We start from the raw sequence: 23564 nt of genomic DNA, 5'->3' as shown, positions 1-23564 counted from the left end.
TTAAATGGTTTCTGGGTATTCAGCTGTGAGTTATTGAGGGCAGTAAGTTATTGGTTTCTGATGTCAGAGGTTCCTCTGAGCAAGGCAGCATCAACAAAGACAAGAAGTTCTACAAAAACAACACTTTTATTTTTTAAACAAAAATCATCACAAATTGTGTTTGAATCTGTTTACCTGTGTGTACATGTTTATGTGTGTACCTGTATGTTTATGTGGGTGTGTGTGTAACTGTGTGTGTACAGTGTGTAAATATACACATGTGTTTATGTGGGTTTAGTGAGCAGCTGGCTGGAGAAGTCGTACAGATCTTTGTTGACTTTCTTCAGAGTCTGAACTTCTTCTTCGAGCTCGGCTACTCGAACCTTCGTGTTCTCTCCGTCACCGAACACCGACTGAAACACACATTATCAGACACATGCAGTCAGCAGGTGTAAACATGTATGGTGAGGAAAGAGGACTCTACGATCTATAAAGGCATAACAACACAAACAGCCCTCATGTCCACCGTCTGTTCTCTGATGATCATTGATCACATTCACCATCAATGTGTTAATGAGTAGCTAATAGCGCTAGTAGCACAACACAACATTTACCCAACTATTAGCACCTGAGCCCCGCCCCCTCTCACCTTGTCAGTCACAGCGTTCATCAAATAGTTCAGTTTATCAGCTTTCTGCAGGTACGTCTGCTCGTCCTCCTGAAAACACAAGAAGAACATTTCAAAATAAGAGAGGTCAGTTTATCAGCTTTCTGCAGGTACGTCTGCTCCTGTGTGCCAATCACACCTGTGGGTCACAGATGTTGTCACCTGACTCACCTGTGAGTAGCATCCCAGGCGGACACACACATCACCTGTGAGTAGCGTCCCAGGCGGACACACACATCACCTGTCTCACCTGTGAGTAGCGTCCCAGGCGGACACACACATCACCTGTCTCACCTGTGAGTAGCGTCCCAGGCGGACACACACATCACCTGTCTCACCTGTGAGTTGCGTCCCAGGCGGACACACACATCACCTGTCTCACCTGTGAGTTGCGTCCCAGGCGGACGCACACATCACCTGTCTCACCTGTGAGTAGCGTCCCAGGCGGACACACACATCACCTGTCTCACCTGTGAGTAGCGTCCCAGGCGGACACACACCTCCCCCGACTCTCCGCCCTCGGAGGCGTGCAGGTGTCGGCTGAAGCGCGGCAGAGGGACGGCCGGCCGGCTGTCGGGCAGAAACATGTTCGCTGGAGCCGCCGTGATAATGGCATTCGTCACCGGACCTGAACACACAGACAGGAAGTGATGTCAGAGGACTGCAGGTAACGGCAGTGAATCGTAAACATTCAGTCTGCACCTTGTCATTCTTTTCAATATCGATCAATCTGCTGATTAATTATTCTATTAGTGTCTTCAGATGTGTTGATGATCCACTTTACTTAGAGATCAAGAGGGAGGTTTTATTGATAAATGCCTAAATAATTCATTAGGATTCCTCTTCTGTTGAGTGACAGTAATATCTCTTGAACAGACCAATGAGCTGTCAGCTGACCTGTGACATCCACAGAATGAGGGTGGAGCCTCAAAGTGTAACCTGAAATGACCTGAAAGCTGCAGCAGTGAGAAATACTGCAGTTATTACTAACATGTACATGAAGTAGAATACATCTTCCATTGATCACGCTGTTTAATGAACAGTGTCGCTTTAGGGTTATTACCTCATCTCATTGTTCATGTAAATGTAGATGATGCTGCTGAAACGCAATTAATGTGTGTCTGTGTTATTGTTGCATTGAATGAGAATGCTAAAACATTATGCTAAATTATCTAAATCGACAAACGTGTGTAATCCATGGTACAGTTCAAACTGGATTAAATAAAAGTATGTATCTTGCCGTTAACTTTTGGGTCCCATGGGGGAACACAAGCAGGGGGCTTCAACTCTATTGTGTGATCTTAAGCCAGACAATTCATATATTTAGTTTGGTTTGGACGCCTTCCTGCTCCCCGTTTTCTTTACAGTGTTTGGTGATGAATGTGGGGCTGGTCACTAACAGGTTAACAGCTGGTCCACCTTAAGAGCCTTTTATTCACCTACAGACTGCAGAGAGACTGGAGGAGCCCAGAACTGACCATCAAACTTTCATAACAACTCTGATGGAGATGAACACACCCAACATATAGATGCTTCTGTGAAGAGACGATTCTTCATTTGTTTGGACTTATTTTTTTAGATGATTGGAATACTTTACTCTATAAAATGAAAGACAGATGCCGACCACAGCGAAGAAAATCAAATGTTTGTGAATAGTCTGTGAGGTGGATCAAGTCAGACCAGCATCAGAAGTATCAGCGTACCAACACAAATGAGATGAGACGGTTCTGTGTGGAACCAGAGCGACGGCTCAAACATCACAAGATGTTCTTCATCAAGTTCCTTTAAAAGATTCACCGTTAAATATTGAAGCTGCTCAACTTCTGAAGTAAAATATTTAAGCAGCTCCAGCTTGAGAGTCTCAGTCTGAAGGAAAAACTCAACACATGGTCATCTGCGACATCACTGTGATGTCACAGATGACGTCAGACTGAGCTGATCCCGAAGGTGAAGCTCTGGATTCAGACCTCAGCTGTGGTCCTGGATCCAGAAGAAGGTTCAGAGGAAAGCTATAAAACAAATCTACCTAACAGGTGAAAATATCAACACTAAATATCCAAACTTGTAAAAGTTAGAGGTGAAGATGGTGAATACTAAATATTTAAACTTGATACTTGTAAAAGTTAGAGGAGGTCAAGGTTAGTTTTGATATACAGTATATACACACACACACATACATATATACTTATATATGTGTAAATGTACTGTATATATGTGCTGTTTATTTAAATGTTTTAAGTGCTCCTGTGAGGAATCTTAGTATGATTAATGGCACCCCTAGTGGTGAATATAGAATGTCACAATATATTTACTTATGGAAGGTATTAAACCATAAAAGTGTGACCGAGTGTCTTGGGTTGGTGTATGAGGGCACTTATCAAATAGTAATCACTGGAGTCGGGAGACCAGACATCTTGTTCAGCCCACGGCTACTCTCTTTATTATTGTTTTTCCCTTCGGCAAGAGGCGGGAGTTGCCTCTTCGCTACGGCAACCCTCAAGGGACATATCATCGTCAACACCAGAACGACAAACATGAGACAGTCTGTTACAAAAGTATAGTCACTGTATGTATTAAACACCGTGAGGGCCAGAAAGGGATTTCTGAGTGAGGCTTTTCAGAGCAAGCAGAGGGTCGCCAGCACCGAGTCAACAGGAAGTGGTCAGACGAGAAGGACTGACCATCGGAGTCCGGAGGAATCCAGCCAGACACTGAGCGAATACTGTCCAAAACGAGGAGGGGACAGTACGATTGCAGCCAATCACTGAGCTGACACGGACATTTTCGGACACTTTCAGAACATAAAGAACACTGTTTCACTGGAGACCTGTCAGAGCTCACGGCGTCCATTTTACAGATAACTAGCACGGGCTGGACTGTTGGGTGGAACTCGTGTGTTCTCTGCTTCATGAAACATATACTATCGATAGTGTAATTAGGGCCCGAGCTACCGACAACGTCGGGCCAGCGAAGGCCCTATTGATATTGTACCCGTTTGGGTAAACGTACGCATGGTTGGAGGACTTGCCATGGATGAAAACTCACCAAATTTTGGGGACTTGTCAGGCCTGGTGAATATAGCCATCTGAAAAAGAATGCATCTTTCTGTGTTAAGAAATGGCTCTCTAGCACCCCCTACAAGTCGGACCGGCGACGCCCCTCGGCCAGTATGTCCGATTGACTTGAAATTTGACACACATGTCCACTTGAGCTAGAGCTACAAAAAAGCCAATCAGACCCCTAAGTTCAGCCTACTTAGATTTTCCGCCATATTGAATTTAGTGTAAAACACATTTCTGCAAACTCCTCCTACATGCTTAGTCCCATTACTACCAAATTTGCTGTGGATCATTACTGGATCTACGTCATCAAAAGTTATCAAAAGCTTTTTGATATCTCTTTTCGTTTACAAGATATGTACCAATAAACTTCTTAGGGGCGTGGCTTAATATCAATACATATAACTTCTCAACCGTTTGTCCTAAAATGACCAGATTTTCAGCATATGTGCACATTGCATCCTCTAACATACCCTGAGATTTATTTTGCATTCAACAACTAGGGGGCGCTACAGTAAACCCTCGAATTTGTGCTTTTTGTCACTTTTTGCAGATTTCAGCCTTCGCACTTTAACGAACTCCTCCTACAGATTTTAAGCGATCAACTTCTCCTTTGGTCAGGATGCTCTTACTTTGTGATTAAAAGTTATCAAAATCGAGAGTTTATCAAAGAACCTTGACGTGGCGTGGCGGCCATTTTGCCTCATTGTTTATGAAAAAATAAGTTCTTATAAGTTGTTATAACTCCAAGGTACATTATCCAATCCGCACAAAACTTGTTTTGATATATGCTACTTCAAGCCTAAACATACTTCAATTGAAAAAAATTCAATAATTCATAGCGCCGCCTACTGGCTAAAGGAAATGTCTGATGTAACTCAGCTGGACTTGTTCCAAACGGTCCCAAACTTCTCATGCTTGATAACACTCATGGCCTGAGGATGTCTACAAGCTAATTTCAACTAATACTCACAGCGCCACCTGCTGGCGAAAGGAAATCTGGATTTTTATGATAAACACCTCTGATTGACATGACTTTTACACCATGTGGTTTACATTTGACACAGAGCTACATGATGCATGTTTGCACGCGTTCTGCAGCGCCAGGCAGCAGATACAGGAAGCATCAGACTATTTGCAAAGCATCATTTCCGGCATCAGGCGGTCCACGCGGGATTAAAAACGTCTCACTCGCGGACGCGCTGTCGCGGACGTTCTCGGCCGCGCAGGCCGGAGTCCCGCCGCCACCCCCTACACGCTGGAGGATGCGAGGGCCCGTTCATCGCTGCTCGCAGCTTTAATTCAGTTTGCAACTGTTTCAGCTTCTGTCAAATTATTAAATACTTTTTTGAGTGTAAACCGGATCCAGCTGCTTTTTGGTACGACTCTGCTGTCGAAAGATAGCCGGTAGCGGGAGATGTGCGGCCTTCCACAGTTCTGCGAGAGGTTTTGAACTCAACACTCCCGACATGAAAACACATGAAGTGTTGTGACGTTGTGTTGTGACGTTGTGCTCCGCCTTCACTTAATTTCCGTGAAAACATTTAATTCTCTAGATTTCCAGCTTATCAGAAGGAAGCAACAAAGACAGAGCGGGTCCCTGTAATCAGTCGATCAGCCGACGCTCTGCCAGACTCATTTCACGCCAACAAAGGCTCCAAATCACAGCCAGGAAACAACGTGTGGGAGTGGATTTACTCCGACCTACACCCTCCAGAAAACACTCAGCTCCCTCCAGTTTAAAAACAGAGCTCAGTACTCCTTTCTAGTGGCAGAGCTTTTCCTGCCTGCAGCTGAGCCTCGGCCTGCTGTCACTCCAACTTCCTGTCTGGGGACTTTTCAAATTAATTTCCCTCAGATTACCTCGAGAATCAATTTAAGAGGATGAGCCACCGGAGGACAGGAAGCTGTTTGCAGTAATGAGTGAAGGAGCGAAGTCACGCTTACTGAAGGATCCACTGAGAACTACAACATGCTGCTACTTTAATACTGAAGGAAGCTCCACCAGGTGAGTCTGTTCACACCTGCTCACTGCTGTCTCACTCAGAGACTGTCTAACTGAGGCAGACCTTGTTGACTAGAGTAGACGGGCCCACTCTGTTCACTGAGACTGTCCAACACAGTTTTAAATTCATTAAAAGAGGAGATTTACAAAGTAAGCAAAGCCTCTCGCATGGCTTTGTACAATAAATGCAGCAGAAGTAAAGTTAAATAGTACAAACGTCATATGTCAGTTGTTCATATCAAAGAGTAAACGTCTCTTTAATGTGTGGATGTTTCTCTAAATGAAGAGGTCAAACTTCAGCTGTCTGTCCTGCCCAAGTGTCCTTGAGCAGGACGCCGACCCTTCACCTGCAGCTCATTAACAGTCTCTGACAGAGACAAGGAGACAAGACGAAGACACAAACGCTCCTCGGTCCTCGCTTGAACCGGAAGTTGTTCTGCTCCTCCATATTGACGGCCGTCCCAAAGCTCTTATTTCTGCTCTGAGGAGTGAGGAGTGAGGAGGGATCTCTGAGGAGCCATGAGCGAGGACGCACGAGAACAGACTTACAGAAAGTGTTTTACCGGCCGACACGCCCCCTCATTGTTCATCAGTCATGTGATTGGATGCTGCAGCCGATCGGACTGACTGAGTTTAACGCCAGAGTGAAGACAGATCACAGAATAAACTCTAGTTTATATTTGATATGTTTTCTGATTCAACATCTGGTTTAAATAAATGTTCATTGTAGTCTGAACAACAAAAGGACCACAAACAACTTTCTACATTTATTAGAAAGATTTGTGTTTTCATGATCTGATGTTTCCCTCAATAACTTTATTATGAATACAACTAAAGTCAGAGAGAGCTGAGAGACTAAACACTTATTACATCATTCCTGAGTGTTTGATGAGTTTTATCATTTAAGAGAAACAATAATCATATTCTGGTTTATTTAATAATGACGCCACAGTCAGTTTCAAAACGTACAGACGCAAATAATTCATAAATAAGACGATCGCATTCCGCCGGTAGAAATGGATCCTGCGCTTATAAACAGAACACAGGACAGTTTGTTAACAGACTACAGAGAGAAACACCTCTACAGTGGTGATTACTGTGTCTTTATGAGTTATTAGTATTATTAGTTACTGTTATTAAGTACAGTGATCATGTGAACAGACACAAACTTATCAAAAGTCTCTCCAGCTGTTAAAGCCGACTGACAGCTGATCAGCTGTGATCATCAGCACCGTCATCAGAAACAGACGTTGCTTCACGTGACGCAACTGAGGAAAGGACGTCTCATGTCTCCTAAAACATATTTCCTCGTTTCCTCTCTCCTTGCATGGTTTCCTCCATGCATCCCTGGTGGGAGGGACTAAGACGCAAGGAAAGGACCCAAGTGAGGGAAACGGGGATGCAGTTCAGAGACTTGAGAAGTACCCCATGTGTGTCCTGGTGTTCTCATGTTTCCTTACCTCCTCATCCCTCACTCCCTAACTGTCCATGCTGGATGCAATTAAGAGACTTCGGATGTACCCTTGGACTCAGTGTTACACAGAACTGACTCACCTGAACAGATAAAGAGCTGTTCAGGTGATATCAGAGCTGCTTGTAGAGAGAAGAGGTCTCACCGTTCTGCTGTGGAGACGGAAACATTCAGCTGCAGATATCAGAAGTGATTCAACTGGAACCGATTCATATCTTTCATTTCCCAGTTTTCTCCTCAGTCATGAACTCTGACTGTACCTCAGTTTATACACAGCTGAAAGTAAAGTACTTGACACATAAAGAGGTGGCACTCAGAATTGTATATGTCCGGTAATTAAACTTAAATGTCCATCTTTCTTTTCCAGAGTGAAAAGATAGATTACTGAAACACACAGAAATGTATTTCTTATGAAACAGAGAAAAGTTCCACTTGTTTTATCATCATTTTCAATAATATATATATATATCATTGCAGCACGATCACTTATTATGAATGAGACGGAAAAAGTGAAAGCTCCTCCAGAGAGACGGGGGATGACGGGTCAGAAGCTTCATAAATACAGCAGCACAGACGAGGTTAAAATCACCTTCACCTCCTGAGACTCTGAAACATGGTGTCTGATTTACATCAGTTCAACACGTCTTTACTGTACACAGCAGACCAATACAATAATAACTCATGAACTAGACCTGCAGCACATGAGGGACATCTGCCATGTGCAACAGCGTTCAATATTGTGATGCCAATATGACTTGCGATAATTTAACAAATATTTAAGTGTGCATATTAGCTATATATTTCTTATATATATATATACTGTATTAGTGCTGGCCTCTGATGTCAAGAACTTCAGACCGGTTTCTCTTCTACCCTTTCTATCCAAAACACTTGAACTTGTCTTTAATCAACTGTCTTCCTATTTCCACCAGAACAGCCTCTTGGACCCCCACCAGTCCGGGTTCAAAGTGGGTCACTCAACAGAGACAGCCCTCCTTGCGGTGACAGAGTTGCTTCACGCCGCAAGAGCAAACTCTCTCTCCTCTGTCCTGATTCTCCTGGACCTGTCTGCGGCTTGACACTGTGAACCACCAGATCCTCCTCTCCACCCTCGAGGGGATGGGCATCTCAGGTTCTGCCCTCTCCCTGTTTGCATCCTTCCTGACAGGTCGATCCTACCAGGCGACATGGAGGGTGGCCGTGTCGGAACCACGCATGCTGACTACGGGGGTTCCACAAGGTTCAGTCCTGGGCCCCCTTCTCTTCTTGCTCTACACAACATCTCTGGGTTCTGTTATTCGCTCACATGACTTCTCTTACCATTGTTATGCCGATGGCACCCAGCTGGTCTTGTCATTTCCCCCCGGTGACACTCGGGTGGAGGCACGCATCGCTGCGTGCTTGGCTGACATCTCAAAGTGGATGACGACACACCACCTGAAGCTCAACCTGGACAAAACCGAGCTACTGTTCCTCCCGGGGAAGGGTTGCCCGCACCGAGACCTGTCCATCACCATTGACGATACCGTGGTGACGCCAACTCGGACTGCGAGAAATCTGGGTGTGACCCTGGACGACCAACTGTCATTCTCAGCAAACATTGCATCGGTTACACGCTCCTGCAGATTCCTGCTCTACAACATCAGGAGGATTCGCCCCTTCCTCACTGACGAGACAGCGCAGGTGCTCATCCAGGCTCTTGTCATCTCCCGCCTGGACTACTGCAACTCACTACTTGCCGGAGCCCTGGCCATCAGACCTCTGGAGCTTGTCCAGAAAGCTGCAGCTCGCCTGGTGTTCAATCGCCCCAAGTTCTCCCATACAACTTCCCTTCTCCGTTCTCTACACTGGAAGAGCTCTCCCTGTAAGAGCTCGCATCCAGTCTGGTGCTAGCCTACAGGGCAGTGAAAGGAACAGCTCCTTCCTATCTCCAGGCCATGGTCAAGCCCTACACCCCCGCCAGACCACTTCACTCTGCTGCCTCGGGGCGATTGGTTGCCCCGTCGCGGCTGTTTCCTGTCCTGGCCCCACAGTGGTGGAATTAACTCCCCACTGACGTCAGGACAGCAGAGTCTCTGCTCATCTTTCATCAGGCTGAAGACTCACCTCTTCAAGAAGTACTACCCTGAGCCTTCCACTTAGCACTTATTGTATTCATATTAGTTTGTTGCACTTATTGTATTCGTATTAGTTTGTTTCTGTACTTTTGCTCTGGTTTATGCTCTTAGATGCTTGTTTAAAAAAGGAGATACACTTTTGACTTCTAGTGACTAGTAGTTCTCTTGAATACAGACGTTGAATACACTTATTGTAAGTCGCTTTGGATAAAAGCGTCTGCTAAATGACTGTAATGTAATCCAGTGGTTCTCAACTGGTCTGGCTGCGGGACCCACCATCACCCCTTAATGACAAGCCGCGACCCAAATCGCGGAACATTTTCAACTTCTCAAATGTATTTAATGAAAAGATGGTGCAGTTTGAACCTGAGCTGGAAATGTCCTCTGCAGTCGTAGTAGTAGGGAGCTCTCTTGTGCAGATAAATTGTTCCTGTCAGTCCCCGTCCCACACATATTTCACGTAAACGAGTAAAACTGCTTTGTTTGTTATGTATGTAGATTCGTCCATTTGTAACGCAAAATGACCACTTGCCTAAATTCGAACTGTGGTCTGTTGTTTGATGTCATCCGACATGTCTTCAATTCGCCAACTTATAGTGTCATTTGACAGAGGTATAGTTTTCAGTTTATCCTCTGCTATGAGCATTACAAGGCATTAACACCAAATATTGTTAAGGAGTGTGAATAGATGGCACTCCGCTGCATAAAAAAAAAAACCTTCAAAATAAGTTCTTTTTTTTTTCTTTTTAAGATAGGCAATGGCCCGCGACCCACTGAAAACGGGTCCCACCAGTTGAGAACCACTGATGTAATCAATACATCGAAAAACTACTTAATATAGATGCAGATCAACACAATAACAACAATGCAGATGCACTGATGCAGCTGCAGGGCTTTTATTGTGAAGGGGCTAGAGGGCTCTTATTATGAAGGCGTGTGAGAGCCAGAAGGCTTTTTTTTAGCAGTAACAGAAGTCTGACCAGAGGTGAGGTTTCTGACCCAGTTTACATTTGTTATAATTCTTACCGTTAACCGGTTTACATTGTTATAATTCTTACCGTTAACCGGTTTATATTATGATTATATATATTATATATACACAGACATAGCGCCACATCATGGCAACAGGAAGTTACATTTGCCATACTTTGGCGTACTACTCTTTGCAGGTTAAGCAGATCACCCTCACATTTAGTCCGTGTAAGGTGAAGACCTTGATGATGCTCAACACATTATTCACCATGAAACAGGAAGCTGTTGATGAGGGCTAGGGTCATCTCCTCTTGAGGTCACCAGACAGTCAAAACACAGGCTGCTGACACCTACTGCTACTATTATCATTATTATTATTAGTCACATTACTATTTCTATTATTGATACCATTAATGCACATTACTGACTTTGCTTCTTCCTCAGAGTCTTTGTTTTCTCTCCTTACAGGTTTACTTAGATCCTGGTTTTATCTGGACCCTGGTCCCGCTGACACCTACTGATACTATCATCATTATTATTAGTCACATTACTGTTACTGATGCCATTACTTATTTTATTATTATTCTACTATATCCACTTCTGCTGTTATCATTAGTCATCATAATGTTTCCATCATTATTCTACTTACTAGTCTCATTATATGAATAATGTCTGTCATATGCATTGAATGTGTTGTGACTCCGTTATGTTGTTCATTCTGTACACATGACATCACACTTCATCCTGATAAGAGGATCCTCCTCTGTTTCCTATTCTGATGTGAGGGTCAAAGGACAGAGGATGTTGTATGTGTAGACCGTCAAGAACTCTGAGGAGAATTTGTGATTTTGGGCTAAACAAAATAAATCAAATTGATGGTTTGTGTTTTTGTCATTGAGATATCATGGAGGGGGGTGGGGCTTACCTTTGTGGGCGAGGCAGCGGATGCTCTGTTTGCTTTGGACATCCCAGAGTCGAACTGTCTCATCATGTGAACCAGAGAGGAGGAGAGTCCCATCCATGGACACCGACAGACACGTCACCAAGTTCCTGAGAGACATTCAAACTGACTTCAGATCAGATCACAAGACTATTTGAATCTACTGAGAGGATTCAAACTGACTTCAGATCACAAGACTATCTTAATCTACTGAGGCTTTAAATGACTTCAGATCAAATTACAAGACAATTTTGAAAAAATGAGAGGATTCAAACTGATGAAAAAAAAAAAATCTTTCTACTATCTTTTTTGTCTCTGTGACTCTGTGATCGTTGTACCACAGTCACCTTAAAATGTTCAGAGGTGACTGATATGAATGGAATAAACATCTCACCTGTGTCCTTTGAAGACCTGGTTCCCGTCGTTGTCTGACTGGAACGATTTGTCCCAACTAAGACTCTGCAGATGAAACAAAAACAGTTCAAACACTTCTATATCGACACAAACTGTTTCCAGGTCAGGTCCTCTTTAACTTATAGCCTGTTGTTGGCCATCTCAAAATGTTTTGACTGATTCCTTTAAATTACATCAATTACTGATCATGACAAGTCGGAGAGAAGAGAAGTCTGAAAACAACCAACAATCAGTCCACAGTTTCCTCACCAATATAATATATGTATAAACTGATGTAACTCAACTCCACATGGTCAGATCTTTTCCAAAGGCTGTAGTTTGAAGTTTGTAGTTTGTCTTTTGTAGGATGTAGTTTTTAGATTGTAAGATGTAGCATATATTTTTGGGGTTTGTAGGATGTAGTTTGTACTTTGTAGGATGTCGTTTGTAGATTGTAAGTTGTAGCATATATTTTTTGGGTTTGTAGGATGAAGTTTGTAGAATGTAGGATGTAGTTTGTATTTTAATGAATGATATAGTTTGTAGGATGAAGTTTGTAGGATGTAGTTTGTGACTTGTTGAACAGTTTGTATTTTGAAGGATGATAGTTTGTAAGATGTAGTTTGAAGTTTGTAGGATGTAGTTTGTATTTTGAAGGATGATATAGTTTGTAAGATGTAGTTTGTAGGATGAAGTTTGTAGGATGTAGTTTGTATTTTGAAGGATGATAGTTTGTAAGATGTAGTTTGAAGTTTGTAGGATGTAGTTTGTATTTTGAAGGATGATATAGTTTGTAAGATGTAGTTTATATGATGAAGTTCGTAGGGTTAGGGTTAACACTTTTTTGGAGGATGTAGAATGGTAGTGTGTTAAAATGGAGGACGTAAAGTAAAGAGTGAGACTCACCTGGCTGCACAGAGACACCTGGAAAATGTTTCCATCACTGCCTCCACAGAACAGGAAGTACTCGCAGGGGTCAAAGGTCACAGACATGATCTCCACATCAAACAGGACGGACAGGAGCAGCTCACCTGAGGACAACTCCCACACCTGGTCAGACAGACGGACAGACAGAAAGTTTGTAAACCAACATCTCAGAGAAGTTGGAGGCACAGCAGTGCCATAACAAAATATATAAAAGAATACATAAACGTGGAAATTTAAAGACAAACTAAAAATCAGTGGCCTAAGAACCCAGATAAAATGTCACAAAGTTATCTTTCGTCGGATGATCCCGAAGTGAAAAGGGATGTGATCGTGAACACAACGAGCATTGAGGGAAAAAGTCCCACCAGTAAGCTGATTGAGTACTACTCAGACTGGAAAAGCCTGAAAAAGCTGTAGCTTGGATATTGAAGTTGAAAAGATTGCTCTTGGAGATCACTCAAAGAAGAAAGATGACAAATACTGGATTGCTGCTGAGTAATGATAAATCACTGAAGGAACGTGCCATGAAGCTAAAGGTGCCATTCAGTGCAGATCCGACGGTGAAAGATATTTAAAAAATGCTGAAAAGGCCATATATGCATTTGAGCAACAGCAACACTTTGCACTGGAAATTTCCCTCCTGGAAAAGGGAAAACACTGCCGAAAAGAGAGCCCTATATTAAAAATGGATCCCATCCTAGATGAAGGTGTCCTGAGAGTGGGGGGAAGGATTAACAGATCAGCTATGCCAGTATGCGCTAAGAATCCCATAATCTTACCCAAAAAATCCCACATATCCGAGGTCACGCCCAAGTTGGTCATTCTGGAAGAAATCATATGCTCTTAAAACTAGGACAGAAATACTGGATGTCCTCTGCAAATTCTTCAGCACGAAAGATCATCAGAAACTGTGTTTTCTGCAGACGAATGCAGTCTAAAGTAGGAGAGCAAAAAATGGCAGATCTTCCACAGGACTGTGTGATACCGGATCTGCCACCTTTCACTTCAGTTGGCATGGACTATTTTGGACCTTTTGAGATAAAGCGAGGTCGGACCAATGTAAAACGGTGGGGTGTGATCTTTACATGCCTTACTAGCTGGGCAATCCATCTTGAGGTGGCTAGTAGTTTGGACACCAACTCCTGCATCAATGCAATATGCAGATTTCTATGTCGGAGAGGTACCATAAAAACCATCAGATCAGATCAAGGTACAAATTTTGTTGGTGCACAAAAGGAGCTGAACGATCATTAAAATAACTAAATCATGACAAAATCCAAAGAAATCTACTCCAAGAAGGAATAGAGTGGATATTTAACCCAGCAGCAGGTGCTCACCACTAATGTTGCACGGTGTATCGATACTAAAAAGGTACGGCGGTACCCGTACGTTAAAAACGATACGATTTTGCATATTTTTAGTATCGATACTTTATTAAAATAGCGCGATCAGAGCGCACTCACTGTTCCGCTCCCTGTCATGCTGCCTGCAGGCATTGACTGCAAGGGGGCGGGGCTACCCAGCGCTCACACACGCAACAGGCAGCGCTCACTCACAGCAGTGATAGCAGGGGAGACATGCATCAAGGTCCGTGTACGTTTTGATAGTCTGTTTTACCGTTCAGCCGAAAAAACGACAATATTTTTTCGTTTCAAACCAAAAACGGAAATGGTGGTCCGTGTAGCCTACGGTCCCCACTGACATACAGAGACCCGTCTGCGAAACCTGTTTCAAAGCCACACAGACCAAGGGAGGCAACAGGTCTAACATGGCAAAGCACCTTTCAGACAGACACCCCGAACTTTTCAAAGAGTTCAAAGAACGACGGGTAAGCAAATGTGATTATAAACATGAACACCCCCAAGCTCACCCATAGACAGCTAACACGAGTAGCCTTAGCCTAGTTTGAGGACAAGCCTATATGATCATGAGGTCACAATGCACACAGAAGTGTACTAAATGAAACACAATTGATGCAAAATGGCTCCATGCTGGTGGAGCCTGAGGGTGGATCTTGAGCTAATTATTTTTATTTAAGGAAAAATAATTATTCCATGAATTAAGATAAAATATGAAGTGAAAATATCAAACTCACTATGCAAGTAAATGAAGCATTGTTTACCCACCCACTCCCACAGACAGTCAGACAGATGCCAGCAGAGTCAGCAGCAACACAGAGACAGAGTTCCCTTCAGCTGTGTTTGAAAGCCAGCGGAAATATGAGAGAGGCTCAAAAGATGCGAAGAGGTTCAACATTAATATTAATGCCATTTGTTAAGTGTTCAAAAAGCTGGGCAGGAACAAGCTGGTAAAAAAGGGAACCGTACAGATGTTTTATACATGACTATTATAGATAAATATACCAGTATCGTATCGTATTTGTGGTATTGTATCGAATTCTGGTATCGTAAGTATCGGGTATCGTGATACTTATGGCAGGTATCGTATCGAAGTCATAATTTTGGTATCGTGACAACCCTACTCACCACGGAGGCTTATGGGAGAGACTAATTAAGTCACTCAAGAAGATTCTGTGCTCTGTGGTGAAAGAACAAGTTCTGGATGATGAGGCCTTTCAGACAGCCTTATGTGAGGTGGAAGCTATAATGAATGATAGACCAATCACAACAATAACAAATGACTTGAATGATGTGGAACCTTTAACGCCTAATTATTTGCTTCTACTCAAAACAAACCCCGTCATGCCTTCAGGAATATTCAAGAAAGAGGACCTGTACTCTAGAAGGAGATGGAGACAGGTACATTATCTGGCTGACCTTTTCTGGAGAAGATGGGTCAGGGAATACCTTCCAATCATGCAACAGTGAAATAAGTGGAAGGAACTTTCTACCTGGAGACCTCGTTGTTATTGTGGATGATTCGGCTCCTAGAAACTCCTGGGTGCTAGGATGGATTCTAAAGACCATGCAAGGAAGTAAAGGACTAGTCCGCAGTGTTCTAGTTAAAACCAGAACAAGTGTTATACAGAGACCCATCAACAAACTGTCTGCTCCTTGAAGCTGGAGAGTAGCTGATGCTGGACAGTAGTTTGGAGAAGTTATATGAACTTAAAGATGAACTTTATCCATCTATGGACTCGGACGACAATGAAAAAAAAAATGAAAAAAAACGGAATATATTTGTGTTTTGAATATTGACCATTTAGTAATTGATGTAATTACTGTATTCGAAGCAATTAGGGGCTGGAATGTTAGAGCCATATCTTTAGTTTTGATTACAAATCATAATTTCTAATTTTGCTAATATATTTGTATGACCTAAACACATTCCTTTAATTTATGAATGATGGTTAAATTCGCATTCTGAATAATTATTTTTCTTTGGGAACTTTTGTTAATAATCAGATGAGGATCAGCTGGTATAAGAGGGATGGGACTGAGTCTCGGGTTGTTTTCCCTTGGCATCGGGACAGTCTTTGACCTCACGTTAAACTGATTATGTTTTGCTGTTAAGTTTGTCGAAAGTGAAAATAAATCGATCAAATGACGGCAAAGGAATCAGCGTCTGCAAGAGTTATCATTTGGACTGTTTAATGTGTGAGTCAGAAACGGAGCCCCGTAACGTGGCCCAGTACAGAGGAAGAAGAACAAAGAACAGGCCACCACAGCAGTAGAGTGCGGATCACCTCCAGATGTTTATGCAACAACCACTGCTGTATTTTGTGATTGAATAAACTCAACCCACAATTGGCTGACCCCCCCCTAGTCTAGAGCAGTGTTTTTCAACCTTTTCTGAGCCGCGGCACATTTTTTACATTACATTAAAAAGATCCCGCGGCACACCAACAACGTTACAAAATGACACCTTTTAGCATAATACAGCATATATGCAGGTGTGTCAAACTCAATCACAGAGAGGGCCAAAATAAGAAATTGTGACTACGTTGAGGGCCAAATAGAGTCACCATTTAATAAACAGGATAGAAGGGATATTGGACAAAGTGCAAAAAGAATACATGTTTAGGTAGGCTACATTATTGTATGCATACGTACCAGAGCCAGATGTTTGGCATCTTTTCTTGGCTGCCAGTTCATTAATATCTGGGGTTAGGTTCTGTGGAAACCCTCAAGATGGAGTGAAGGTGAGCATCAGTGAGACTCCTGTGCGGGTTTTTGTTCATCTTCATCACAGAGAACAGCTGCTCACACAGGTATGTGCTTCCAAACATGCAGAGCATTTGAGCAGCATGTAGGCGGAGTTAAGGCATCGTTTCGGGGGGGAAACTTGGAAACTGTGAAGCGCCCACAGAGTCATACTTTGCCTTGAGTGTCATTACACTGGAGGTCTATCAGCTCCACAGGTGCTCTTTCCACATCAACTGCAAACGGATTGCTGAGCAGTTCAGATTTACATTTCTGAGCTGCAAAGTTGGCAAATCGTTGAGTGATCTCTGTGCCAAGTGCACCCAGTTTATCAGCAAAATGCGCATTCGGGAACACAGCGGTGGAGACTTTTACTGCCTCACACATGTCTGTGATCACACGTCCCCGTCCCTGAAGCTGGAGGTTTAGCGCAGTGAGATGCTTCGTTATGTTGCACAAAAAGCCAGCTCACATCGCCACTTTTCGTCCCGGAGCTCTGTGGTGTGGCGGGCCAGTTATGATAAACATATGATATTTTCTGGCGGGCCGTTGTACCGAGGGCCGGATATATGCTGACAATTTAATGACAAGTCTCTCAATGTGTTGATCCTTACTAGGCTTTTCATCTGGGTTATTTTGTCCAGGGCCCAGTTCAGAGTCTGCATTTTTCCTTTTCAAATATTTCTCCATCGCTGTTCGTCTTGTCACCACAACCTCTCCCGCGCGTCATTTCATTCTACTGTCCTAAATGAACACGGTCATTATTGCGCTACCTACTGGCATGGAAGAGTATTTATTACTCAGCCAGCCACTACATTGCAGCTCAGACGCTCAACAATGGCAAAGTATTTGCAACAACTAAATAATATTTTATTGGACTCATTAAGTGAAATTGGACATTTTCCCACGGCACACCTGACGATCTCTCACGGCACACTGGTGTGCCGCGGCACAGCGGTTGAAAATCACTGGTCTAGACCATAGGTGTATAACACGTGTTTTACAATGAACACAAGTATATTTGTATGGGAGGAGTTCGGGTCCTGTTCGTGTCCGGTCCTGTTCGTGACTTCCATGGACAGGATATCTAGGCACAGCCGGGGGTTGGAGAACGTCAGGTTCGGGGGTCTCTCGATCGCCTCTCTGCTGTTTGCAGATGATGTGGTCCTGTTGGCCTCCTCAGATCGTGATCTCCATCATTCACTGGGGCGGTTTGCAGCAGAGTGTGAAGCGGCGGGGATGAGAGTTAGCACCTCCAAATCTGAGACCATGGTGCTCTGCCGGAAACCGGTGGATTGCTCCCTCCAGCTGGGGACGGAGTGCCTACAGCAAGCGAAGGAGTTCAAGTATCTTGGGGTCTTGTCCACGAGTGAGGGTAAGATGGAGCGGCAGATCGACAGGCGGATCTGTGCGGCTGCAGCAGTAAAGCAGGCGCTGCACCGGACCGTCTTAGTGAAGAGGGAGCTGAGCTGGAAGGCGAAGCTCTCAATTTACTGGTCGGTCTACATTTCTACCCTCACCTATGGTCACGAACTCTGGGTCGTGACCGAAAGGACGAGGTCGCGGCTACAAGCGGCCGACATGAGTTTCCTCCGTAGGGTGGCCGGGCTCAGCCTTAGAGATAGGGTAAGGAGCTCGGTCATCAGGAGGGAGCTTGGAGTGGAGCCGCTACTCCTTCCCGTTGAAAGGAGTCAGCTGAGGTGGTTCGGGCATCTAATTTGGATGCCTCCTGGATGCCTCCCACTGGAGGTTTTCTGGGCACGTCCAACTGGGAGGAGGCCCCGGGAAGACCCAGAACACGCTGGAGGGATTATATCTCCCAGCTGGCCTGGAACGCCTCGGGATACTCCAGTATGAGCTGGAATGTGTTGCGGGGGAGAGGGAAGTCTGGGTCAGCCTGCTTGGCCTGCCGCCACCGCGACCCGACCCCAGATAAGCCGAGGAAAATGGATGGAAGTATATTTAGACGAAAGGTTGATGCCCAATAAAAAGGCACACAGAAGAGTCTGGGGCCGTTAAGAGTAGAGTGTGAGGAGTCAGCAGGCAATGAGTGGCAGAATAAAACAGGCAATAAAAGGTGTTTTAAGAAAGTGAGTCACCTCAACCATGACAGGTCCTTGAGCATGCAGCTAGTGCTGGGCGGTATACTGGTTTGAATTTCCCGTAGGATATTAATTTTTCCACACACCGTCATACCGGTGCATAGCCGAAACAACTGCTGTCACTCTTCAACAGGCAGCTAAATATATTGTTCGCCGCTAAGACGGCTACAGTCGGAGCTAACTGTATTGAGAGGGACCCCTAGTCATGGTTATAACACAACAATTAATAACCCACAACTAACGCTCTTTAACAACAAAACACCACGACACAACAGTTTGTGACAAATAAACGATTTGTAACACTAATAATTGTACATTTATAAAATTTCACCGCCGAACGTTATGCTGGGTACAGCTCGCTAGCTAGCCCGCTAGCACAACAGTCTGCTAACAGCTGGGAGAGGCTCCGTCGCTACAGTAACGCTACATTAAAGAACAGAACAGAGCGATGCAGAATGAACAAAGGCAGACCGGAGATGCACCGATGGAGTCTGTGCCCAAGAGAGGAGCTGGGTCTGCTGTTTGGACGTGTTTTGGTTTTAAAAAGTCCAACGTTTTGCGAGTTTGTCGAGCCACTGTTGTTGCCGCTGGTGGTAACACGAGCAACTTACTCCATCACCTCAGCAGAAAACATGTGTTGGAATACCAAGAGTGTGATGACGGCCGTCGGATTCGAGGCCATCAACCGGTAACGTTAACGCGAGTGAAACAGTGAAGCCGAAGGGTCACACATCGCTTGAAGAGGCATTTGCTCGAGGCACTGCATATGACAAGAAAAGCAAGCAGTGGAGCGACATTACGAACGCAATAACTATCCATCTATGCAAGGACATGGTCCCGCTACAGACAGTGGAGAAAGACTCAGAGCAATGATTAAAACACTGGATTCAAGGTACGTCTGACCGGAGCAACAATACTTCAGCCAAACTGCTATCCCAACATTATAGGAACAAACAACCCTAACCCTCTAGTAATCAAAGCCTTTATAGATGAAGACATTAACATGTTTGTATATTCTATGTACTCCTGACAGTAGAGTAAGCCTCTATAAACATATAGAAAAACACAGTCAAGGAAAAAAAGAAATACCGTGATATACCGTGAAACCACCAGAATCTTAAAAAATACCTTGATACACATTTTTGGTCATACCGCCCAGCACTACATGCAGCCATGACTGGCCACTCTAAATATTATGCAGTTGGCTGCACCAGACTAGCCGAGGACAACATAGAGGTGCACAGTCACTCACACACGCAGTACTGTGCTGTGATTGGCTGGTACTAGCATCTGCGATTGGTTGTTAAGAGTGACAACTATGTTCGGCTCATTTTCTGTAACCAGTGCAGCATAATAGCATCATTAGCTAGCTAGTTAACTAGCCAGATGCTAAATGAGTAAAATGTAACAATTTAATGCTTCATCCACTCTTTCTTGTCACAGCGTAGGAAAGCACATTGCTATCACCAGGTGACCAGTTCTTTACTGATTCACCAGACTTTGTAATGTTTTGATGGCTTCACTTCAAGTCAACACAAAGTACATAAAACTGGCAGCTTACCTGTCGATAGCAACGAGCTCTTAGAGTGTGTGGATGACGCATTAAGCGGCTAATGTTAGGTAGCTAACATGTTTCAGATGTCTACAGCGTGTCAATGTTTTTATGGTTTAATATGTAAATTATTGCAGTTAGTTCTGACAATCAATATTTATGTGATGTGTTGAACATGTTGCATCGTTTAGTTTGAAACAATTGAACCCTTCACTGCAGGAACCTGAACCTTTAAGAACCACATCCTTTTTTATTTTCTTAAGTTTCAGATGTGCAACATTAAACAGTTGACGGTCTTGTTAGTTTCTCAGCATTGTAGCCTTTCGTTCTTCATGTAAATAAAGAGAGTATAGAAATGTGTAATAATGACAGGAAGTGATGCGTCTCTGTCCCCCCTCAGTTTAATAGTGCTGCTGGCTCTGCAGAACACAGACTCCACTTAAAAACCTCATGATTTAAAGTGTGAGCAGGAGCGATGCCTCAGCTTGTGCTCAACACCCCCGACCATCCGTTATGTCATTACTAAGACTCCACCTCCTGTGATTTATGTTAGAGGGGATTTTATCCAAATTAAAAAACGAGAGGAGGCACTCAGTGTTTCAATGGATTCATCATTGTGATCGGAGGTGATCAATGACGTCTGATGGGTTAAAAACAGGTTTCACTGCTGCTTCAATACTGAATACAAGAACAGTATGTACAGTAGCAAAAAGAGGTCCATCTCCTATTTTTAGTAGGTTTTAGGATGTTTAAAAAAGCAGCATACACACACTAACTATGGTGGAAATAGGGTGCAACTCTTCTTCATCACTTTAACTTGTTCACCCATCATCCCTCAAAAAGAAAGCCAAATATAACAGCTTCCCCTCAATGAATCCGGGACGGCTCCTCAACCATAAGGCTGATATGCATATTTCTCATTTGAGTCCATTGTCGGTAAACCTATTTCTATTAAGATTTGACTTCTCACTTAGTGTAAAATCTAAATTCCAAAGGCAATATATAATGTAATATTATAAGCAAATGGTATATGGACTTGTACAGCACTTTTGTAGACACTAAAACACAACATTAATGATACAATTCATATATTCTCACACGGTCTAAGTGTTTTTACATGTTGACTGTTTACTGAAAGTTTTACTTTACTAACACTACTTCCATATAGCCATATTACAAATAACATGAATCTCCCAAAAACATGTAAATAGGAATAAACACATTTGATCAATATTAATATATGATGGAAGAGCTCCATGCTAAATGAATAATAATAAATGAACCGAGATGATCAAAGAGTTACAGAGTTACAAGAGAAGTTACAGTTTTACGTTGGTGTGTTGTCTACACTCACACCCCCACAGGGACGAGGAGACATCTGCACGTGTGCACGGTCCAACTGGATTTGGTGGACAGTCGTCTCTTCTGTCTAGTGTCTGATTGGTCGGTCGCTCCTTTTTTTCTTTTATTAACCTTTTATTCAACTCTGAGTCAGTTCTAGCAATAGAATCAGTTTGGATTCAGGTCTCTGCTACTGATCCAGTTGGATCCTGATTCAGATTTAGACAGTTCACACTGGAACACATGAACTTTATCAGTACAGCAGCTTTCAACAAAGAAATGAAGATTAAAATATCTCGGAGGTTAAACTAAGTTCTTCAGACCTAAAGCTAGTTCAGTTGATGAATGAGCTTGTTATGAAGCTGCTGGGTGGAAACCGAGATAGACCGACTGTCTTCATGACCATCAGACGGTGCAGAGGTATTTGCCTCTCAGAGATAAAGTCACACTTATGATGAAGAGTTTTTAATGAAGAAAAGAGACACAAACAGGTAAAAGAGGTTTGTTTGACTTGTCGAGTCTGAAGGAGGTTTCAGAAAGAAGAGTCAAAGTGACTAAGTAGAAACTCTACTGTTGTACCTGTTCAGGTGATATAAACTCAGTCTCACCTTGACAGTTTGGTCTAAGGAGGCGGTAGCGACTCTGGCCTGAGCTCCCATCAGGCCACAGTGCAAGTCTGTGATTGGTAGAGAGTGACGAGACAGGACGTGACGCGGCTCAGGGGTGTGGCTTAAATCCAGCTGGATCACACTGAAACACATACACGCAAATACACACATTAATAATCACACACAGAGTGATCACACTGGTGTCTACATTCACAACATTTTGGTTCATGGAGCTTTAGGATGACACTGACTTAATTGGGACCTGCTGCAGTTTTATACACAGTCAGTGAGAACAGGATATATTGATTATTGGATGCAGCTGATCAGTCTGTTGTCAGGATGTGGACATCAGACTGATCACCTGCTGCTGTTTTTTATTTCAAGAATAAAACTGACACATGAACACAAACTAGACTAGAGCTGACCAATCAGGTAGGAGAGTGACATTTATATTAACTACTCAAATGAATGAATCCTAACTCTGTATCTGGTGCTAACCTGACTGATGGACTCTTCAGTGGAGATAAAACACTGCTGACGTCTTATCATGGGAACAAACGTATCTACAGTCAGTGTTACAGCGCTACCTGGTGGCCACAGCAGATCCTCACATGTTAATAAGCAACGACGCAACCTTTCATTTAAGATACAAGACAGACTGATCACAGCTAGAAGACCTGAGTCTTCTTCATCTTCTTCATCCTCAATGATGGAGTGGACTAAATAATCAAACATCTGTCACAACACGTTACATTAAAGTAAAGTCTCCACATCTGTCACAACAGGACAACCAGCCCATCTCCCTGTTTAATATTTAATGTACAGTGTTTTAGTTAAACCTGCTCCTGAGCGCCCCCTTCTGGCTTGTTTTACAGGATGCTGTGAGCGTGACGGCAGCGGACGACCTGAGCAGCAGTGTGAGTGAGGACACGGGGTTCTGCAGCGCCCCCCCTCTGCCCTCTGACCCGTCAGAGCTGTGTGACCTCCCAGACTCGCAGGACCCTCACGATGCTCAGGAACCGCAGGAGACCCAGGACCCTCAGGAAGACCTGGATCCAGCCGCCCCTCCCCCGCCGGCCATAGACACTCCGCCGGGGTCCCTCTGTGATGAGGACTCCCAAACGGTCCTCCCCCTAGCGCTGCCCTTGCCCATGCCACCAGAGACTAAGCCAGACCCAGATCCAGACCCAGATCCAGACCCTGACAGCACCTGTGGCTCTGGGTGGGAGGAGGACGTGACTCAGGCCCTGAAGGAGCTGGATGATCGCTGTGAGGAAGAGGAAGCCGACTTCTCTGCCATGTCCAGGTGAGTCTGGATCAAGACCGCC

At 43.8% G+C, this 23564-nt stretch overlaps 1 protein-coding gene across 2 annotated transcripts in view; it reads right to left on the bottom strand.

Annotated features, from left to right (window-relative positions):
- Positions 1-107: 107 nt before the first annotated feature.
- Positions 108-23564, bottom strand: part of wdr18 (WD repeat domain 18) — a 30435-nt gene continuing 6978 nt past the window's right edge. For both annotated transcript variants that reach the window (XM_076079070.1, XM_076079071.1), the window contains exons 4-10: positions 22237-22378; positions 12510-12653; positions 11605-11669; positions 11196-11320; positions 1117-1274; positions 629-697; positions 108-392 (exon numbers count right to left, since the gene is read on the bottom strand). In XM_076079070.1, the coding sequence (XP_075935185.1) occupies positions 264-392; positions 629-697; positions 1117-1274; positions 11196-11320; positions 11605-11669; positions 12510-12653; positions 22237-22378 (832 nt within the window). In that variant the 3' untranslated portion in view covers positions 108-263. The remainder of the gene's footprint in view (positions 393-628; positions 698-1116; positions 1275-11195; positions 11321-11604; positions 11670-12509; positions 12654-22236; positions 22379-23564) is intronic.

This window comes from Anarhichas minor, unplaced genomic scaffold, assembly GCF_050575085.1.
Source record: "Anarhichas minor isolate MPS153535 unplaced genomic scaffold, ASM5057508v1 ptg000070l, whole genome shotgun sequence".
Classification (NCBI taxonomy): Eukaryota; Metazoa; Chordata; class Actinopteri; order Perciformes; family Anarhichadidae; genus Anarhichas; species Anarhichas minor.
Note: the sequence above shows the minus strand (reverse complement) of the source record. Positions and strands in the feature narration are given on the sequence as shown.